This window comes from Taudactylus pleione, unplaced genomic scaffold (genome assembly GCF_031769625.1).
Source record: "Taudactylus pleione unplaced genomic scaffold, aTauple2 ptg000652l, whole genome shotgun sequence".
In the NCBI taxonomy this organism is placed as follows: Eukaryota; Metazoa; Chordata; class Amphibia; order Anura; family Myobatrachidae; genus Taudactylus; species Taudactylus pleione.
The window spans coordinates 2,248,370-2,270,457 of NW_028285054.1; the positions used below are offsets into that span (position 1 = coordinate 2,248,370).

Genomic DNA, 22,088 nt, shown 5'->3' on the forward strand with positions numbered 1-22,088 from the left:
GGTGTAATGGTTAGCATTACTGCCTCACAGACCTGAGGTCATGGGTTCAATTCCCACCACGGCCCTACCTGCGTGGAGTTTGTATATTCTCCCTGTGCTTGCGGGGTTTCCTCCGGGTACTCCGGTTTCCTCCCACGCTCCAAAAATATACTGGTAGGTTTATTGGCTCCTAACAAAAAATAACCCTAGTGTGTATGTGTGTGAGCATGTGGTAGGGAATATAGATTGTAAGCTCCACTGGGGCAGGGACGGAAGTGAATGGCCAAATATTCTCTGTAAAGTGCTGCAGAATATGTGTGTGCTATATAACTGGCAATAAATAAATAAAGTGGGGTTCAAATGCAATGGTAATTTTGCATATTGGAAAATAAACTATAGGACCTCAGTTTCAGAATATAAATTCTGCAAGATTACTTGAAACAGCAAGTAAAGCTACTATACGTCAGTAACAGATCAGTAATAGACTGCAAAATAATTGCATATAAACCATTGCATCCTAGTTCGCAAACTGTTAAAAAAAAATGCATGATCAAGGATTGAAGACCCTCTCATCTCCATATGGATTTAGTATTAGAATGCTTTACACTTTGAGCTTTTTGTCCATCAGCAAAACTCTTACCAGTAACCAAGGGTTGTGGGATTTGGCTGTAATGGGTTGTGGAAATATAATGACTAACAAAATACGCACTGAAAAGTTATCATACAAAGATTTAAAAGGCAGATTTGTTACCTTTAAGACTCGTATGATAAAAAAAATTGTGAGTGTGGTTGAGATTTAAATCAACAATATAAGCCAAAAGGTTAATCTTCATCTGCAAAGCATGCCTTTGGGATTGTGGGAGTTATCTCAAGTGCTAATTCCAAAGCATCTTTCCATATAAAACAATGATCTAGTGTCTGCTTGCAAGAATGGTTTCTGTATGCCAGACTTTCACCAGTGAATCATCTCATTCTGCCCACACTGGTAGCTGCCAAATCACCTTCTGTTTCCTCACTCCACTTAGAGATGATTAGTAGCGAAATCGCATATGCTTAAAATGGTGAATCATAAACAGCACTTTGAGGACAGTATACTCTTCAACTAGACTTCACACAAAACATACAGCAAAACAATACAGTTAAGCTGCATACACACGTAAAGATTTTCTGTCCAACCATCCAACTAGTTGATTGGTTGGAATGAAAACCTGGTAAGGAATGAAAGCAAATGACAATCAGCAATTTGCTCCCAAACGCCGGAAAATGGACAAAAACTGTTTGAACAAATTGTTTAGAGCAAACATTTAACAAACTTGTCTGACGACCATTTTCATCTGTTTTCTGGCATTTAGGAGCAAATTGCTGATCATCAGTTACTCCCATACGTTACCAGATTGTCATTCCAACCAATCAACTAGTTGGATGGTTGGACAGAAAATCTTTACATGTGTACGCAGCTTCACAGATAAGTGGTCACCCCCAAATTGATGTACAAGAAATAGTAAAAAGCATATAATAGATGCTAGTCCCCTATCATTGCCATTAAAGGAACAGCAGCTGCAAACAGATGACAAATTACAAGAGGTCCTCTGGGCTAAATAGTTTGTGCCTTCTGGTCACTGTAAAGGCCCCCCATACACGGGGCAATTATTCACACGATATGATCGTAACGACCAATCGTGTAAAAAAATGGTGTTTTCTAGACTATTACAATGTGCGTCCCCGCAGTAGTGTACCGGCATCGTAGATCGAATGGTTTTTCAGAAAGATTTCAACCGATTGAGTACAATGTGACGCATCTTAATACATCGGCTCATATGGTCGTTTGTACAATCGTACCTTTTCTAGACACAACATCCTACAGAATGTCAAAGGTCGAATTTTGAAGGGAAATCGTATGTGCCATCGGATCTGATACAAAATCGCCCCGTGTATGGGAGCCTTAACTGTAAGCTGCATAGTAAAAGACTATAAAGTTTACCCATTCTTACACACAATGGAGGATGCCATTTTGTGGGCTGAATGCACAATAGGTATGCAGCCAACAGACTGACTAGGATCCAGAGGGCTCTTATGTGGGGTGTACACACTTGAATGGCAAATCGTTAGATCGGCCGACCCGCTGGCTGATCTAAAGACTTGACAAGATTACTCACAAACGACCTTGTGCATACACACTTTCCTATCAGCCACCCGCTAGGTCTGGTCAGAAGAACCAGCTGTGAAGTCATTATCGATCAGGTGTACATACAAACAAGTGTGAAAGATTCATCTCTCAGTTATATTACATCGTCGTGCAGCACGATTGATGCAATATATTGGTGAAAGAAGTCTTTCACAGATATATCAAACAGTCCGTCTGGCAGTGTGTACATATATCCTCTGCCAGCTGCACAAAAGATACATCGTCTAGTGCAGGGGTGGGGAACCTTTTTTCTGCCGAGGGCCATTTTGATATATATAACATTATTTGCGTGCCTGGTTTAGGCCATGCACCCTCCGCGTGACATCACAGGGGTAATTCCAGCAATGCCCGGAGCATCCTGAGGATGTTCCAGGGAGCTGTAAGGGCAGCAGTGTGACCGTCTGAAGCATCCTAAGGATGCTCCAGGTAGCATTGCTGCATAGATTTTGGCTGCAGGGTGCCATTCTAGGCACACGGCTAGCCAAATGAGGCTAGCAGAAAAAAAACAAAAAAAAACTCTGAGGGCCAGACCAAATGATACCGAGGGCCTTATAAGGCCCCGGGCAGGAGGTTCCCCATCCCTGGTGTAGTGTATACTCCTGAGGTGCGAGCAGAAATCAGATTTAAGAATCGGCCACGATACAGTTTACTGTTTTAGTGCGGCGCTAACAGCCTCACAGTCGGCACTTTAGTCAGACTTAACAGCACGGTCAATTGAATAGCTGCAAGAACTCCATCTCGCTGAATTTAATCACTCCCTTTATGACCAATATTTGGGCAACACTGGTTCCTCAAGACTAGATAATCTGCATCATCATGAATATTTATATAGCGCACAAAATCGCTGGATCCACTGCACGTAATTGCCATGTGTACTATAAATGGATATAGCCAAAATGGATGACCTAAAATGAAATAGTTTAATATGTGCAAAATGTCTTACAAAACACGTAACAGGTTACAAAGATAAGTGTCTCATTGATCTAGATTTTCCACATTACCTCACTTCCTGCAATACAGAGTTCTTTAAATCTGCTCTGTCAGGCAATATTAGATGGCCATCTTATCAAATATTAAAGAGATAATAAAGGAAGACTGCAAACTACAAATGATTGCCTGCACTTTTATTCCCAAGTGCAGTTTAAAAGCTTCATGTGTTTCATTATTCCCCCCGCCATCCCCCCTCCACCACATGTAGTTTGTTGCAACCTGTACTCCACATCCCAATTTTCACTAGCAATAAACCTAAAGGCCTGTCACTATTTTCGGTGTATGAATATAAAAATCAATTGCATTTTCTGTTGACAAGAATGTCTGAAAATGAACTTCACAAAAGCTTGGTTTGCAAACTACAAGAACATGTCTCCAGAATGTATTTGTGCATCGTAGTTCGTCAGGAGCTTTCGTTTGCAAGTAGAACACATCATTGATTAGTTCCTAGCAGATAAAAGGATCTAAACAATGACTTTTCTAAATAAGTGTATGGCTATCAAGCAGTCATTCAACAAAGTCATCACACACAATGGACCTGTGATCACAGCAAGTAACTTTCTCCAAAAGCACCCCTAACATAAATTCTGCAAACCGCACATGCAGCATCAGGCTGGTAATTTAGATCCATTCCAACAGGAAACTGTTTAGCCCTGTAACAAACACTACAGAAATAGGAGCTTAATCCAGGGCACTGCTGACTGAGCAACCAGTCTTTAACGAGTCATGTACAGTCATGGTGGTGTACAGATTTCATTAGACACTGCAGTGATCGCGCTGAGCGAAAAAAATTGTGGATCCCAGGGACCCCTCACTTTAAAAAATTGGGGTCCTCCTCCATTGTTTCTGGGTCCCATCAGATATTATGGAGGGGTGAGGGCCGGTAGCAGTTGGGACAGTGCTGGGGACAGGTAGCAGATGGGGTACAGGGGGATAAGGGCAAGCAGCAGTTGGGGTAGAGCTGGGGGTAAAGGCAGGGAGAAGTTGGGGTAGATCTAGAGTGGAGTATGGGCAGCCAGTGCGGAGGGTAGGGAGGGAGTAAGAGCAGACATTAGTTGCAATAGTGCTGGGGGCGGGAGGTGGCAAAGGTAGATAGCTGGTGCAGTACTGGGGGTCAAGGAGGGGGTTATGGGCTGTCACTGGCATTGTACAAAAAGGTCCCACCACACACTGTCAGCACCCTGGGGCAATTAAGACAAGGGGAAAGCCAGAGTAGTGGCGACGGGATCTCCCTGTCAGTACAGCCCCCACACCCTCATTGGACAAGGAGACACTGCCAACGAAGCTGATTGGCTTTGGAAGATACTGGGTGTGTGTGTGTGTAAAGTGTCAACGTTTCTGACGGACTCGGTGCCCCGTCATCAGGACAGAGATGTACAGAAACAGCTCACATCAGGTGAGGAAGGAACCCTTCTTTCCCACCTGATGTGAGCTGTTTCTGTACATCTCCTGTGTCCTGATGATGGGGCCCCGAGTGGGTCAGAAACGTTGACACTTTACTATGGGGGGAATTCAATTCAACGCGATGTTGAAAAGCCGCGGGAGGGAGCTCCCACAGCTATTCAATTCACCGCGCTGTGTGGTCAGAGAATGCCGGATATCGTGCCTTAACAAGGCATTCAACACTTTTGTTGGATTTCTCCTCGCATAACCCAAACAGCGCGGTGAATTGAATAGCTGCGGGAGCTCCCTCCCACGGCTATTCAACATCGCGTCGAATTGAATTCCCCCCCCCCCATGAGGATTATGATGTATTTTTGATACGAACCACCTATATATAAAATCATTTTTTTTTTTTACTTGGATTACACCCTGGAGTGCCGTGCTTCTTACTGGACTGTTGGTACAGTAGACATATATAGATATCTTCCTGCACCTCACATCCTCCATATCACTCCGGAGAGTGACAATGATCTGGAGATGAGCTGCCCCCTCCCCACACTACTTTAAGTCACTTTTCACCCAAACAGCCCTCGGCCAAGGGCACTCTACCACCTCTCACATGGCTCCTGGGCAGAGTGTCCTTCTGCAGAGCCCTCGGTCCACAGCAGCCGGGAGTGTAGACGCCAGTAACTGGAAAAGGGCGCCAGAACACACAGCTCCCCTGGCACCTGCCTCTGCTGCTTGGAGCGGAGATGCAAGTGCCACATGTCCTGGGGGTGGATCGAAGGTGCTGCCTGTACTTGTCCAGGGTGCAGATGCTGCCAATGCCTGTATGGGGGGTGGGGGGGGATCATAGGTGCCGCCTGTACTGGGGAGGGGATGGGAGGAGAACAGAGGTGCAGTGCTCAGAGGTTCAGTGTTGGGGAGCACATGCTCTAGCTTCCGCCTCTCTGGGCTCCAGGCTAATCATGCACAGTCCGCACTTCCCCTTCTGTGGTAGCAACTGCTGTGTGCTGTACAATCCAGGCCCGGCCCTGCTCTTTGTCTCCTCCAATAGCTAGTGGGCGGAAAGCCGCGGGCGGCGTCCTCATTGGATGAGGAGACGCTGCTGCCCGAAGCGGATTGGTTTGGGAAGTTGCTTGGCCGGCTGCTGCGTCGCGTCCTTCGGGACCCATTCATTTTTAAAAAGCGAGTCCCTCATTGCCCGTAAATACACACTATAGCGTGTATTTTGCGATCACTGTGACACCACACGATACTCTGTCCGACTACCACAAGCTTACAGTAGGCAACACTATACTACCAGTAGTCCAGTGCTAAGACAAATGGTCTTCAAATATCCAGCAAGGAAGAGATTTGCAGACAAGGGTCTAGTCATAAGAAAATACACTACATATATGAAAGGTTTACTTTCACTTTACATGTCCAGTTATTCATTAAAACAGGACCTGCGTTACTAGCATATACTTAAGGGGGAATTCAATTAATCGCGATTAGATTGTTCCGGTATTGCACATCAAGCCTGCTAGCGTCACAGGTTTTCCCTTGCAGCACATAGAGGTGATAAGGAAGACTTGCAATGTAAGCTTACATGGCCAATATGTGCGCAGGCGGGCATTGCGGCACATCGCATTGAATTTGCCCCTTAGAGTGGAAGCTTCCATACTGTTTGTACTGCAGGTTAAATATGAGCTTATCCAATGACCTCACGCAGCAGCAGCAGAACAGAGGTCAATCACCCATCACAAGGAGATTGTCTTTTTACCATACAAAAGCCTTTAGAAAACCGGCAGATTCAGACACTGAAGTAACCTATATATTGTTTAAGAATAATGTGTTATGCTAATTCAGGATACGTTTCCTACTAGGGGGATACACAGACATTTTGGTACCAGCCTTATTAAGCCCAGAGTTGAGGAGTTCAGACTGTGCAGGCTAGATGGAAGATAAATGTACTGGGGTCTGTGGCAGGATGGCATGAACAGGACTTTTGTCTGTCAGTGGCATTCCTTTCCCCATCCCCCGTCTCCCATTCTTGCAGATTATGTGGCTGATAGCAGGACAACAGGAGCTGGGAGGAAACTGCTGCCTATGGGAAATGATCTTCCTACCTTCCTTTATGGGGATGGAAAAGACAGCTGACTGTTGACCCCACATTGCCTACTGTCATTTGCAATACTATACATGTCTGGAGAAAACAGTAACAATACAATTTCTTTTTCTAATAAAACTGCACTTCTGGCAGGGACTGGCCTGGTTAGAAAGCTTTACGTTTGCACAAACAATTGCATCCTGATCAGGTTTCAAACTGAAAACACTGCTGGGAAATAGTCACCATCTGTTACACAGCAGTGTTTGGAAATGTGGCATTTTATCTAACTCTTCGCCTCATTAAGTGCCATAAACAGAGCAAGAGCGCCATTTGGAAACTTCAAATAATAATTCAGACTGACCATGCAGTGGCCACAGAATCATGGGGAGGGGGGGGAGGGAGTGAAGTAACTGTACAGGAGTTAAGCTGGGTACACACTGGAGCGATATCGGGCCAATTTGCTGTTTTGGAACGACAAATCGCCTACAGCGCTCAGTGTGTACCAGCAATTGCACGCTCCCGCGGTCGCTGGCGACGGTCTCCAGGTTTGACGTGCTGCATTATCAAACCTAGCAATATTGCTAGTGGCCAGTGCATTTTTAATGAATGCCGTAATGGTAATTATATCGTTGTTCATTAAAGTCGTCCAGTGTGGATGCACAATCGCTGTTCACGACCATTCGTTCAGATGACGGAACGAATGCCCGTCGCTCCAGTGTGTACCCAGCTGTACTTTTATTCTCTGATGAAGTGATAAACACGGACCCTTCAAAATGGCAAGTTAGGTTTAAACTTTGGAAACAGGTGGCAGAGTCATGTTCTGCACTAGTCTGATTTTCTTTTCCTTAGTGTGTAGGGGCGCTAGGCCTTACAGAGCATTACTTAGGTCTCCCCTAGAGACATTATCTTTATTCGTTTACTAGCTATTTGCTAATATCAGGATTAGTTGGTTTCCCAGAGTACATTCAATGAGTATTGCAACAAGCACTGACTACACCACTTCGAAAGGAACAGGGATAACCACTACTAAATTTAGTAACACAGTTGCTACTTTGCATTGACATAGATTAGATCCACCTACACAGCTAGAGACATATATAGATCTAGATCATTAAAACACTGATCAGTGTCCTTCCTGAACATTTTGCATCCCCATGTACATTATTGTGTGAGACTTAGTTGCCCTAGCAGAGGGAAGTCACAAAGTAAGTCACTTTGCTCTAGTGTTCTGCATCGTACATAAAGACAATGCAGCTATTCCAGGGAATACATGTGCCAGCTTGTAAGCAGATACTATTATACACAACACACTTGAATCTTACCTTTTGCAGACTAGTTGGATTTAACTGGGTTTTATCAATTATTTTTATTGCCACCTAAAGAGAAAATAGATAAAAAAATGATGTAAGTCCTTGTGTGACATTGTGTAGCAGTGAGCATACGACGACAAACCACAGATATGAATTGGGTAAACAAGGTGCTCCTGAATATTACCACACATTTCCTGGGAATGTAACTAGGCACCGCAATAATTAGCAGGGCACACAATGACATTTCCCAGAACGCATTGTTATTGAGATGTATTTCAAAGTAAACGGCAAAGTATAGGAACTGAATCACACAAAGGCTTGTGTATCAGCCAGTGGTTCTTTAAGCAATCCTGTGTATTGGGTACGGAATCCAACCAGGTTAGAATGCTTTTGTGGACTTCGGTTTGTGGGAGCAGGTGGGATAATTCAGTGTTCCCGGTAGGCTGATTTAGCGTGGCGCCGTGCTCGGACCGACTTTAAAGTGGCAAAATGCGCCCAGCCCTTATAGCGGCATCCAGCTAAAGCAGCCTGCTCTGTGCCATCCCCACGCTCGGGCCGCAGTGTCCCGCAGGTGTGAAATGTTGCGTTTTCCAATCACCTCCGGATGAATAGATGGCGGGCACATGAGCAAGGCATCTACTGACAGTGAGGGGACAGCTTCAGGGAAGCCCAGCACCTCCGAAAAGTGACAAATTGGGGATGTGTCACAAGGACACGACCCTTCCCCAGTCAGTCACACCCCCTTTATGAGAACACACACACATCAGCTCCGCGCCTTGCCCCTGGTCTGGCGTGAACACCAATTACTGACCCAGCAAAATAGATACTCACCTGTGCATTATTAACCACTTGCCTGGCAGCATCGTTTGTGACCATGCCAGGCTGCAAGCTCCCTGACATGGTTTCAAACAATGAGACCAGTCTAAAGTACCCACTGGAGATTATCTTCCAGCAGCCGCTAATCGCAGAAGGACCTCCCGGCCCCAATGCATCCTTGCAACTTCTCCGCCAGTGTCTGCCATGAAGCTGATAACTGCTGATCGGGCAGCCCGGTAGCACCCCCTACCAGGGGTCTGAAGAGAGAAGCAGCTGTCAGGAAAATGTAAATGAAGCAGCCCTCGCCCCCTCCCCTCCCCCCCCCCAGTGTACACCTGGCGGCCGTGCAGAGCAGCACCGCTGGGGAAAAGCAAATTTGTGATGTTCGATATATCGCCGACCAATATGAAAATTGATTTAGTGTTGTGTTTCAAAAAAAAAAAAAAAAAAAAAAAAAAAAGAGAAATTGTGTTGGATAAGTTATAAATAGATGATTTTGACCTAATTCAATCATAAAGATCCCACGATAATTTGAGCTGTTTTAGGATTATATATTAGTCAGTTAGGTGAAAGATGGTGGTACCTGAGGACTTGTGTTGAGAACCCCTGCACTAGAGGAGTAGTCATCTTAGTCATATTACGGGATCGATTAAACATTTTCAAATGCACTCTTTGTAAATCAATGAGTGGGATAGTGACAAGCTTTTGTAAAATGCAACAGTGCATTAAAACGGACTTTTCAGCATTTACAATTTGATGACGTGTTCACTCAATCTCAATAGAGAAAAGTGACCACAACCAGAGGCAAGGGGGGGGGGGGATGGAGTTCTTGCAGGAGTCAAGCACTGGGACGCCCCAGCTCTGCAAGCAGAGGCGGAAAAAGATCAAGGTCGCCAACCCATTAAATCACATCTCAAAAACAATTGCCTGTGTTCTAGTTTGCATTTCTAAATAGTTACTTTTTGGCTTAGAGTTATAAAAAAAACATTGCAGAACAGTGTCTACAACCTAACATAATAATTCCAGATGCTTTTTAATCATGCAAGTACACATTTTGATTGACTGCAGACATTGCAAAGGAAGGTCAGATCCTCTCTACGTGTCAAATCACAGCAAGTGTGTTTCTACAATTTCAACAGGCGACTTCAGGAAGAACTATTTCTAGCATCAAGATTTATTCTAGTAAATTGTAATGCCTACAGCAACGTCATGCTAATGCTACCCTATAATGACAAGGCCGAGTCTTAGCCATGACCTTTACTGCAAAATTACTGCAAACATGCTCATTGTGAACCGGAGCGCATTCAACATGGGGATGGAAAGCCTTAGTGAATGCACAATGAGGACTTATAAAGATACACATGCTTCAGTAAATTCCAGCATACACACATGAAATATGCATGCAATCTACTCTATGTTACATAACACTCCATGACGACCATAAATTGCTGTCGATATTCTTCTACGTCCTGTGGTTTTTTACCTCTCTGCCAGTGAGAATGTGCCGGGCCAGTTTCACTTTAGCAAAGTTGCCTTTGCCGATAGTTTTAAGAAGTCTGTAGTTTCCAATATGCGGCTGTTCATCAGCACAAGACGCTATTGAATTCCTGTTTCGAGCTCCAGAACGGCCGGAACGGGGCGGGACATCTTGCCTTCCGTCTACATGAGAAGTATGCTGAATAATAGAAGGAGAAAAAACAAAAACAAAATAAGCTTACAGTACATTTAATGCTAGATAAAATAAAAAAAAATTAAAAATAAAATAAAAAATATATACATATACACACACAGCATATATGTGATTTAAGGCTTCAACTGTGTACAGGTTGCTTTACCCCAGCACGCTACTTCTGCTAGAGGAACAAATACAACAGGTGCTCCAACTAAAACACTAGACCAAACAATTTATGAGCCAGGAACGTTCCAAGGTCACCCAAATATGACTTTAGTCATCTGTTTTACACCAATTTATGAAATTCATATTTTATTTAATTTTTTTTCCATTTTAAGCCAATTGTGATAAAATGTAAACTACAAGAAGGGTCATGTGACTAGGTTTACTAGTGTGTAGCCAGGTTTAGGACCCTGGGGAAAATTAATTGTTCCATTGAGCACTATAATTGCTTATTTACAAACAGACCATGGTTGTTACAGTCAATTTAAATATCTGGGTATTATACATCACTGGGTATTCGCACACGCACACCAAATATACTTATTCAGAATGTAAGCTCCTATGAGCAGGGCCCTCTACCCTCTTGTGCATCTCCTTACTATACCTTCATCTACTTCTTACTCTCTACCAGGGCACCTAACACTTGATTGCTTTGCATTGTTGCTTATCTGGGTGTTATGGTCGTGAATGTAGCAATGTACATTATCCATGTCCTGTAATGTATTGTATTGTATTGTACTGTAAGTCACTGTATATCAATCTATTTGTTTATGTACTTTGTAAGGCGCTGCGGAACACTTGTGGCGCCATATAAATAAACGATAATAATAATCAGACATACTTATGCTGGCCATACACTCTGCAATTATCGGGACGATCCGCCCGATATCGGCGGATCGCCGCGATAATTGCAGTGTATGCGGGCGACCGAGGGTTAAATATTGCTCGGTCGGGCATGCTGGATTGTCCAGCATGCCCGTCCGATGCGATATTTACCCGGGAAACTGTCGGCCGCATCGGGCAGTGTATGCCCAGCGCGGCCGACAGACAGACATTTCCTGTGTTCCTTCCTACGGAAGGAACAGGGAAATGTCTCCTCCACCGGGGGCGGAGCGCGGATGTCGGGCTATACACTGAGATTTCTCTCACAGTGTATGCCGGCGACATCTGCGGCTGGCAGGCAGCCAGATAAAATGTCTGTCGGTCTGACAGACATTTTATCTGGCAGTGTATGCCCAGCATAAGTAGTACCAAGAATGGCCGAGAACTGAGACTTTATTCCTGCACCACACAAAATAACGAAAGCATCTACATGTAACTAAAACTGCAGAGAATGCCTTTTATGCCATCTTAAAAAGCTGATGCGCTATTCTGCAGCCTAAAAATAAGAAAAATGGTTGGCTTGCAATATAAAATGTAACAAATATTCTGTACAAATATGCAAAGTAAAATTGAGGGGCACGGTAAAGCACATAATTTAATTCTCCCTCAAAAGTTCAAACAACAATGCATGCTTTTGTTTTTTGGGCGCCCATAATTTATGCCCGCACACTGCTGAGGTGGCAAGCAGAAATGTGCGATAAGTCCAGCATCTCACATTTCCCTTGTCACGCCTAATAGTTTAGATGCTTAACGCATCTAAATCCGGTCTATTTGGGAGTGTCATGTGCAACGCACTAGGCGCCCAAGTGCCGTAACAAACAATTCAATATCGCATGAGAAGGCGTGGTAAAACAATTGAATCTCCCTCTTGGTACCCTTCTGGGCATTTTCTGACAGTGCCGCAAAAGGAATTTCAGGGTCAGCCATAAAGTATGAGTTCACCTTTCTGTTTTATACTGATTTTCAGCATAAAACGAACAAACATTGTTTACAGAAATCTCAACGATACAACCAATTACCCTTTTAAATGTTTCAATTGCAGAAAAGCCTTCATTCCACCTTGATTATGATTCAGTTATTTATACTGTAAAGTGCTGCGCAACATGTTGGCAAAGGGAGCGTTTCAATTGAACGCGAACTGAATAGCGCCGGGAGCGAGCTCAAGGAGCTATTCAATTCAGTGCGGTGTGTGGTCGAAAAATGCGGTTATCGTGCCTTAACAAGGGTGTTAAGGTGCATTAACCGGCATCCTCTGACCAAAGTGCTGGGCACGAGGCTGTTAGTGCCGCGCTATGCAGAAAAACAGCTGCGCGCCTGGCACTTTGGTCGGATTTCTCCTCGCATCCCCAGGGAGGTGCGAGAGAAAATCCTCAACGCGCCCAATCAGCGCTGTATATTGAATAGCTGCGGGGGCTCCCTCCGTTGAATTGAATCGCCCCCTATGTTTGGTCAGTGGTAAGAGGTCTACAGCTTTTGAATAACGCGGGAAGTATGGCCAGATTCACATAGCCAGTCTACTGCATCCAAATAAATATCACTTCAAGTAATCTTATTAAAATCTTCTTTTCATTTTGTAAAATGAGCCATGACGTGACACCCAGACCAACAGGTAAATCTAAAAAAAAATAAAAATCAAGTGTATACCACACAGTGGAACAAACCGATCAATATTCCAACTATACAGCATGGTACCAACATTTTCTATATATTGTACTTGACGGTCACAAACTAAAGGATAATTTCGAAGGGGGGAAATAATTTTTTTTTGGCGTGCCTATTCTCCCGTCCAAACGGACAGTGCGATATTCAACTGTTGCAGATTTTCGTGCATGTTGCACCCATTTAGACTGGTATTAGCCGTGTAAACCAGCTATACCTGTCCTGCTTGTCATGCTCACTTTCTGCAGATTTTCGTTTGCCACCTTAGGAAGGTGCGTGACAAAATTAAGCATTCACTGTCATCGGCAGAAACAACTGAATGGCTCGGAAGGACGCACAAAATATCCGGGGTGCGGAAAAACAAATTGCATTTCACCAAGGAGATTTATTCAGTAAAAAGTGTTCTGCTTGCCATACAAGGCCACTGCAAAAGCCTTCGCATTTTAGAAAAATCAACCCCCAAATCATCCCATACATGGCCCTGAAACACTGATCTGCACCATCAAGAACGGATTATATCAGAGTATATAACAAAGAAAGAAATCTGTCCCCCGAGGACCACAACACAAACTGCACTTTTAATGCTTAATTCACACATCCCAATAACCCCATGTGACTAGCATTTAAGCTATAGACAAATTATTTTTAAGTGAATATTGAAGAGTACTTGCCTAAAAACAATATGATAAAATAGTTAAACAAATTAGTATACTATGCTCGCTATTGGTTCCCGAAGTGTTTATTGACATATTTTGATTTGTTGCCATACTTTGTTTAATTACAGCACAGAAATAAAAAGTTAAAGGTACCTATCCATTAGGCGACCTGAAAAGTCTGAACGTCTAGCGTTCAGACCTTCAGGTGACCGAGGTGCGGTGCCCGCACATTAACGACGTTCACTGCAGGAGCCCAACCTCCTATCTCTAAACATGCCGAACCTGACGAGCGTAGTCAGGTTGACGGGCATGTTCAGTAGATAGTCGGAGTCGGCAAGGACGCAGCGTGCACGCGCATCGCTGGCTATCCATTACCCGACTTTGTGAACAATGCAACCAAAACCTCCTGGTTTTGGTCGGACAGTTCAAAGTCGGGTGATGGATAGGCCCCTTAAGAAAGCTACATACTTTTCAATCAGACCGACAAACAACCTGATTTTCTGTCAGTGGAAGATCCCAAAAATGTCGCTATACATTAAACTTTTTTTTTTTTTTAAATAAGTTAACGAATTTCTGCTACACGACACTGAATTTGCATATGTCCGCCCACAAGGAGGATGAGGTAATCAGGTAAAGCTTATCAAGAATTATAAGATCAAGTATGCACACAATGGGCGGAATTCAATTCTTTATAGCCGCTATCGCGCCCGACGGAGCTATTCAATTCTTGCGCCTGTCGGGCACGATGAGCTGCCAGCGCTACATTTCAGCTCGCAGCCCCTGGGGGATGAGAGCTGAAATGTGCGAAAAGTGACATGTTTGGGCGCCCAAACATCACTTTTCGCGATCGCGCCCAATACTTTGGTCGGGTCTAGCTGCTTTACGCGGCTAAACCTGACCTCTATGGGCGCAATCAGCGCGAACATCTTGGACAATTGTATAGCAGCCCGCGATATCCTGTCACTTTAGACGGGAGATGCGGGCCGCGAATACAATTGAATTCCACCCAATGGGCTCAATTCAACGCAAATTCAATAGCACGTGAATGAGCTCCTGGAGCTATTCAATTCTGCGCTCTGTTAGGTCGGGGAATGCCAGTTCTCCCACGCCTTAAACAGGGTGTTTAGGCATGAAAACGGGCTTTCTCCAACTAAGCTTCCCGGCACGATGTTGTCTCCGCCGCACTAAGGGCAGAAAACAGCATCGCACCTGTACTTTTGTCACATTTCTGCTCGCACCCCATGAGGGATGCGAGAAGAAATCCTTAATCAGGCTTAGCAACGCGCTGATTGAATAGCTTCGGGAGCTCATTCCTGGCCCTATTCAATTCGCATTGAATTGAATAGAGTCCAATGCATGATACCTTTGGCCAATATTTTCTGGCAAGTTTGACCAAACGAATAATCGGAGTGCGTTTGTGGCCTTTTTTTACTGTTTTATCAGCAAAACACCGAAACACTCATGCCTATACAATAAATCAGGGAGATCACCCAATTATTGACAAATCAGCCCAATAATTGTATAGTGTGAACCCTAGCTTAATGCTACAAATTCATGGAATACTCCAGTTGTGTAAAACTATGGTTCTTGTGGAAAGTATAGAAAACGACTAAGTATAACCATTTGGTTCTGTATTTAACAATGTTCTAGAGACAATCGAGTTATCCTCAAAACATACATGCAAATAACCCCAACTTTAAGTATGAATCAGTTGCTAAAGAGCACCTTGAAAATACGTATATAGTCTCTAGTTCAAAACTAAAATTACTGGGTGTTGCTGCATCACTAGAGAACATGCAATAGTCCTACTATCCTTCAACCAAAATCCAGGTCAGTCGATATGTGCCAAATGGAGAGACGATCACCACCCGAAGCTATTAACTTTATGGAAATCTACTTATTTCCAGTGAATGCCAACCGTTGGCTACCAGGGACTCGGTGAAAATGGTTAAGCAGCGTCTATTTTAAGACTGTGACAAGCATTACTATGCCGCAGACTGCAAGCATTATACCGTTGTTCTCTGCTGAATATCTTCACAACCACTGATTATTGGTGTGTTAAATATACAAGGTTACACAAAGCAGAGGGAGAACATTATGAAAAGCAGGGCCCACTTCAGTCTGTGGGCTGCATAACTGACATCGTCATCTGCCGGGCTCTCCCCACAAAGCACTGACGCATTTCCTGACAGCCAGCTCAAGACAGGCATTGTAACCGGAGCTTCTGTAACAGACCTAAACATATACCCCACTACCACTCATCAGTAATGCAGATGACATTTTTTCCCTCTAAATTTGCATAAAGGAAATAATTTACAGCATGGAATCAAAACAACCAACAACAACATGCTTTGCAAATACCACAGGGGTCAGATAAATGTAATAATAATAGTTTTGCAGAACACAGTGCATAGTCTCATTATAACAGAGTAGGTCTTATTTGTTACAATGACGCATTTATACGTTTATTTTGACCACAAAAATTTACTTTTTTTCCACATTAAAATATGTCATGAACTTTATAGTTTTTTTAAGACATATAATTAAGTAAAATGTGTGTGTATGACACCAAGTGGAAAGGAGATCCCTGTCTGGAAGAGATCACATGCCAATACTTGCAAATGTATTGCACAAATTCATCATAAAAAGTTATTTTTTCTTTTTTAACATTAATGCAATTATACATTTGATGAGCAGGTAGTTCTATGGTTTGAAAAGGCTGGAATTCCAACATACAAAAATGCAATTAGAAAACAACAACAACTACTAAAATAGTGGTATCATGCTATAGACTGAACAAACAGTCTTAGGGCGGAATTCAATTGATTTCGCGGCCCGCATCTCCCGTCTAAAGTGACAGGAGATCGCGGGCCGCTATTCAATTGTGCCAGCGTTTCACGCTGATCGCACCCAAAGTGGTCGGGGTTAGCCGCGTAAAACGGCTAACCCCGGCCAAAGTGCTGGGCGCGATCGCAAAAAGTGATGTTTGGGCGCCCAAACAAGTCACTTTTCGCACATTTCAGCTCTCATCCCCCAGGGGCTGCAAGCTGAAATGTAGCGCTTGGCAGCTGATCGCGCCCGACAGGAGCAAGAATAGAATAGCTCCGTCGGGCGCGATAGGGTATGAAAAGAATTTAATTCCGCCCAATAAGTTCACTCCTTAAATAACTGCTCTAGGTATCAGCACTATACACCAGTAAAAGCACTAATTCAATTGGTTAGAAACATGTCACACAGAAGAGATGAGATGAATGTCATCACTACAGAGGTGAATAAAACGATGCATTGAAACGGACTTAAAGGACAGCATTCTAAACAATATAAGGACAATTATATCCAAAGCTCCATTGTAATTGAAACAGAAAACTTGGTAGTGTAATGGTGCATACACACGGTCAGATTTGCTAGATCATCGTTGAAAGAGAACGATGAACGATTTGATCCATTTTATCAACGATGGACGATTTCGGACATTTAAAATGAATGAAATCGTCCAAATCTTACTGCAACCAGTCGAGTCGATGTCAGATATCGTTATCGGACATGTGGGAACAAGCATAGCTGGTCGATGCATGCCCAACATGTTAACAATATGAACGATAACTATTGTAAAAATCGTTCATATCTTTAAAATCTGATCATGTGTATGCAGCATTACAAATACATCTGGAAGCAGACGCAAAAAAATGCAACTGAATATTAATCAAGCCGTGATCATGCTGGAATACATGTACATGATAGACTCCACGGGGAAATTCAATTAGCGGTAAGGGTCAAAAAGAGCCAAAGAAACTGTAGGAACACAGACACCCCGTGGCCACCAACATCCCACATTTTCCCTCACATGCTATAGAGATATGCACCAAAATGTGTAATGTTGGGACACGGGGAACCTCGGTGTGATGCACAGCAACACATTGCTGCCACAAGCCTGCACTACATAAAAACCAGTAACCACATAGCTCTTTCCTACAGACTGGTCAACTCTACATTGGGATATGGATATAAACAGTACTTACTGGAAATTTGGGGGAAAACAAACCTTTCAAAAGCAACATTACAGAATGATGGAGCCTTCTTCAAAATAACAAGTCAATATACTGAAAGGAAAATACAGCAAAAATCTATAATACACTCATTGCACCACCTGATTATCAGATATTTTAACAAACGTGCATTTAGTATTGATCCACCATGACCGTTTCCACTTTTCCCATAAGCCAACGATAGAGAACACATCACAGTAGACAATAAAATGATTTGCACAAAGAAACTATTTAAAAATATATACAATTCAAATAACATGTCTTTATGTATAAAAGGACGCTGACTTGATAGAAAACAGATATAATGTGTTTGCTGGAAATTAAGCAAGGATATGGAGGTTGCTTATACACACAGTTCCCAAACTGATCAGGGCCTAAATAGTGGGCCTAACCCTCAACAATATCCACAGGGTCTGTGACACAGAGGGACCAGAACAGGTTCCCAGGAAACTTAAGAACCAATTGTGCAGTAAATCAGGGGATCAGCAAAGTGTGGCACACCAGCTGCTGTGGAACTACAGGCCCCAGGAGGCCTTGCCAGCTATGCTATAACTGTGGCAGGACATGCTGGGATGTGTAGTGCCACAATGACTGACCTAGATGATGATCACTAGTCAGAGAAGATATTATGTAGCCAGGATATCCAGACAGGCACCTGGCAATAGGGGAGGAGGGCCTGTGCCCAACTAGGTGGTACAGGGGGGAGATGCCCAAATGAAGGGGTGCCCCATCCACTTACGTTCTCGGTGTCCCGCTCATTCACCGTGGGCAGGGGGGTCCGGGTGGACATGGTGACCCCTGTCTGAGCACCCTGCAGTGTGGGAAGAGGCCGGGATCGCCGAGCCTGGGAGTGGGCGTTAGTGGTTACGGTCAGATCCACCAATGTGTAACCGGAGGCGCCGTCCTTCACCGCAGCAGACACCCGCTGGCCTCCCGGGGGCTCATTATGTACAGGCGGCTCCGGGGGGTCAGATACCGTGTTCCATCATCCACATACAGGGGGAGGGGGAAGGTGAGCCCGGGCACCGAGCAGCCAGTCACACAGGCCCCAAGTCAGAGGAGATGTCACTGGGGCGAGGCTCATGGGTTACCGCGACCTCTCACAGAGCGGCTGGGAGGCTACGCCGCCGGCGCTGTACACAGGGCCCGGCTCGCTCTCCAGACTCCCCCGAGCATTTGGGGGCGGTTTCTACGATGATTTCCACCCCCCACACAGAACCGCTCTGCCCCCTCCGTGCTGCTCCTACACCATCCAAGATGGCCGCCCCGCTTCCTCCGGACGGATCCTAATAGCCCAGCCCCGCTGCCGCCACCGCCGGAAGTGACGTCTGTCCCGTCCGCGGTCGTTATTGGTTCTGGAGCAAGCGCATTGCTGCCTGTTGTTGCTAAGGGCGACTCTGCGTGTTCCTATGGAGCTGGTGCACCGTGCTAGTCTGTATAGTGGGGTGTAGGTGCTGTTACTCTACACTACTGTATATAGTGACATGAAGGTGCTTCTTACTCTGTATAATTGGGTGTATCTATCTGTTACTCTGTATAATGGAGTGTATCTATCTGTTACTCTGTATAATGGGGTGTATCTGTCTGTTATTCTGTATAATGGGGTGTATCTGTCTGTTACTCTGTATAATGGGGTGCATCTGTCTGTTATTCTGTATAATGGAGTGTATCTGTCTGTTACTCTGTATAATGGGGTGCATCTGTCTGTTACTCTGTATAATGGGGTGTATCAACTTGTTAAGGCCCCCATACATCAGCAATTGATTGCAGCAATCATGCAATTTGCAATCGATTGTGTATAAAAATCTTTCCCTTTTTCAATCGATTGTGGCAAATCTGCAATCGATTGAAAAAGGGAAATATTTTTATACACAATCGATTGCAAATTGCAGAATTGCTGCAATCAATTGCTGATGTATGGGGGCCTTTACTCCGTATAGTGTGGTGTATCTGTCTGTTACTCTGTATAATGGAGTGTATATGTCTTACTCTGTATAATGGGGTGTATATGTCTTACTCTGTATAATGGAGTGTATCAGGCTGTTACTCTGTATAATGGGGTGTATCTGTCTGTTACTCTTTATAGTGGGGTGTAGGTGCTCTTACTCTATATAATGGGGTGTATCGGTCTGTTACTCTTTATAGTGGGGTGTAGGTGCTGTTACTCTGTATAATGTGGTGTATATGTCTGTTACTCTGTATAATGGGGTGTATCATGTCTGTTACTCTGTATAATGTGGTGTATCTGTCTGTTACTCTGTATAATGGGGTGCTGCTTTGCCGTCCACTGCCCTAACAGGACGGAACTACCACAGTCACTTCCCCAGCGTGAACGGGAAATGAGCTCAACTCATGTGGCAATCAGGGAGACGCTGGGCTCGGAGGAGAAACCAGCGTGTGTGGGAGGTGTGAGGTAAAGGTAACTTTTGACGCAGAGAATCTCCGCAACTACAAATCCAGGAGACCGAGTCCCTACTGCGGGAGATGAACACTGAGCCCCCTCTCCCCCGAGGTAAGTTGCTGCCTACTGCACTTCTTCCGTGCTCTGGACAGGTTCTCCTGCTCCGCACTTCTCCCCCTGCGTTCTATCAGGGCTCCCAGCCAGGCTGACAGGTCCGCGTGCCACTTGGAGTTTGCCGACCTGGGAGCCCTGGCAGATCACCGGAGGAGAAGTGCAGAGCAGCAGCAGCTTACCTCAGAGGGGCTCGGTCCCGTGGATTTCTAGTTGTAGAGACTCACTGTGCCCTCCCCCGGGCCCTGCTGCTGCTGTCACCCTGATCGGGACCAGCGTCTCTCTCCCCGCTGCTGCTTCCACCCTCCAGTCCTTCGGGGGCTCTGGCTGTTTACTTGCAGAGGAGCCGCCGGGACATTTCCCGCTGGGCCGGGCCCCGTGCTCCCCTCAGTGGCCGCGCTCTCTCCCATGCCTGCTGTTCATTACTGTGGCTGTCTGGCTGCCGCGATAGGAGCTGGAGCAGTACTGATCGTTGAAAGGTGTTGACAGGTGCTGTCAGCTACAGCGCAGCCAGGGCAGTGAGGGGCCGGCCAGGTATCACACATTCCGGGAACTGGGGCCAGCCTGTCCGACATTACTGGCTGGCCCTTCCCCAAGGGTCCCCAGCCTTCCTATCACCGAGCTCAGTGGGCTGCACGAATCAGCCCTCCTCTTTCTGCTCCTCAACTGAGGCATTCACTGCGTACATGTCCCTCCTCACAACACTGACTGTCCTGGCTCCCTGCTCTTTTCACAGGACAGGAGGACAAGGTAGGAAGAAACTGCTTGTACCTGCATGACAGTGTAATTGCAGGTCATGGGGCTAAAACATGCAAATACTTAAAGCACCCATGTGTTACTTTCCTTACAGGACCATTAGAAATAAATAATACAAAAACCCCCCAGCTAATCACATTTAAACATGTTTATGTAAAACTTTCCATACCATAACTTGAGATGTGTGACTGTACATTCACATTTTATGTGCAGTATAATGTACTATTCTCAGCCCAATGCCTGTAAAAGATGGTTATAAAACTGCGTTAAGTGGGCCTGATTCACCAGAGAACGCAATGCCAATATTTACGCAGAACGAGCATTTGTTTACTATTGCGCATTCACAGTGATCGCAAAGTGAGTGACAGGTCAGCATTTGGGGGAGGTATTGCTTGGGTGGCCCAAAAAATGCAGGTGTGTCTGAATGTTTGAATGCCGTTTCATGGGCGTGCATAAATTAGCCCTTGCAATTGCATTCAGAGTATGAGACCTCTCTGCGTGTCAGGAAAGGTGCAGTGTTTGCGTCTGGTCAGACATGACTTACATGCTGCGTGACTGCCTGATGTACGGCGATGGTACCGATGTGTACACAGTTGCACGTCGGCATACGTTAAAGAGAAGGCAGCAGTGGGCGTTCCTGTGCTTGGCTGTGCTTTGGAGGGCTTTAGCATATTTTAGCAACTGCGATCCGTGAGAGAATGCAGCTGCGATTGTCCTCTAGTGAATTAAGCCTAGTATTCTTCAATGGGACAACTGATAGGAGGCGGGATGTATCAAAGCTTACCGGCGCGGTCTAAGCTCTCGAATGGCGGTGCTGACTTCATCGGGTTTCTTTACATAAAGTTAACGTGAAAAGTAGTTCCGCCTCCCTTGTTACGTACGCGCAGATGCTTGTCCCATCAGCTGTGTATGCAACATCGCGGGAGTTCAATGACGCTCTTTCCCATTTTTTTTTTCAAGTTAACTCTATGTAAAGAAACCCGATGAAGTCAGCACCGCCATTCAAGTCGGTAAGCTTTGATACATCCCGCCCAGGGAGTTTGCTTTCCTTACCAAGATCTCACATTTCTTTTAAATATCATTCGTTCTGAGAAGTGAAAGGTTTCTGAATGTTGTTGATAGTTCTGTTATATAATTTACTTTGTAC

At 44.8% G+C, this 22,088-nt stretch overlaps 1 protein-coding gene across 6 annotated transcripts in view; it reads right to left on the minus strand.

The window, feature by feature from the left end:
* The window catches only part of MARK3 (microtubule affinity regulating kinase 3), a 71,664-nt gene extending 52,695 nt beyond the window's left edge, over window positions 1-18,969 (minus strand). For 3 of the 6 annotated variants that reach the window (XM_088455300.1, XM_088455301.1, XM_088455298.1), the window contains exons 1-3: window positions 18,413-18,967; window positions 10,239-10,430; window positions 7,952-8,005 (exon numbers count right to left, since the gene is read on the minus strand). In XM_088455300.1, the coding sequence (XP_088311426.1) occupies window positions 7,952-8,005; window positions 10,239-10,430; window positions 18,413-18,463 (297 nt within the window). In that variant the 5' untranslated portion in view covers window positions 18,464-18,967. Of the gene's footprint in view, window positions 1-7,951; window positions 8,006-10,238; window positions 10,431-18,412 lie in introns of all 6 variants that reach the window. The other 3 variants (XM_088455304.1, XM_088455303.1, XM_088455302.1) reach the window with 2 other exon arrangements.
* Window positions 18,970-22,088: the final 3,119 nt, after the last annotated feature.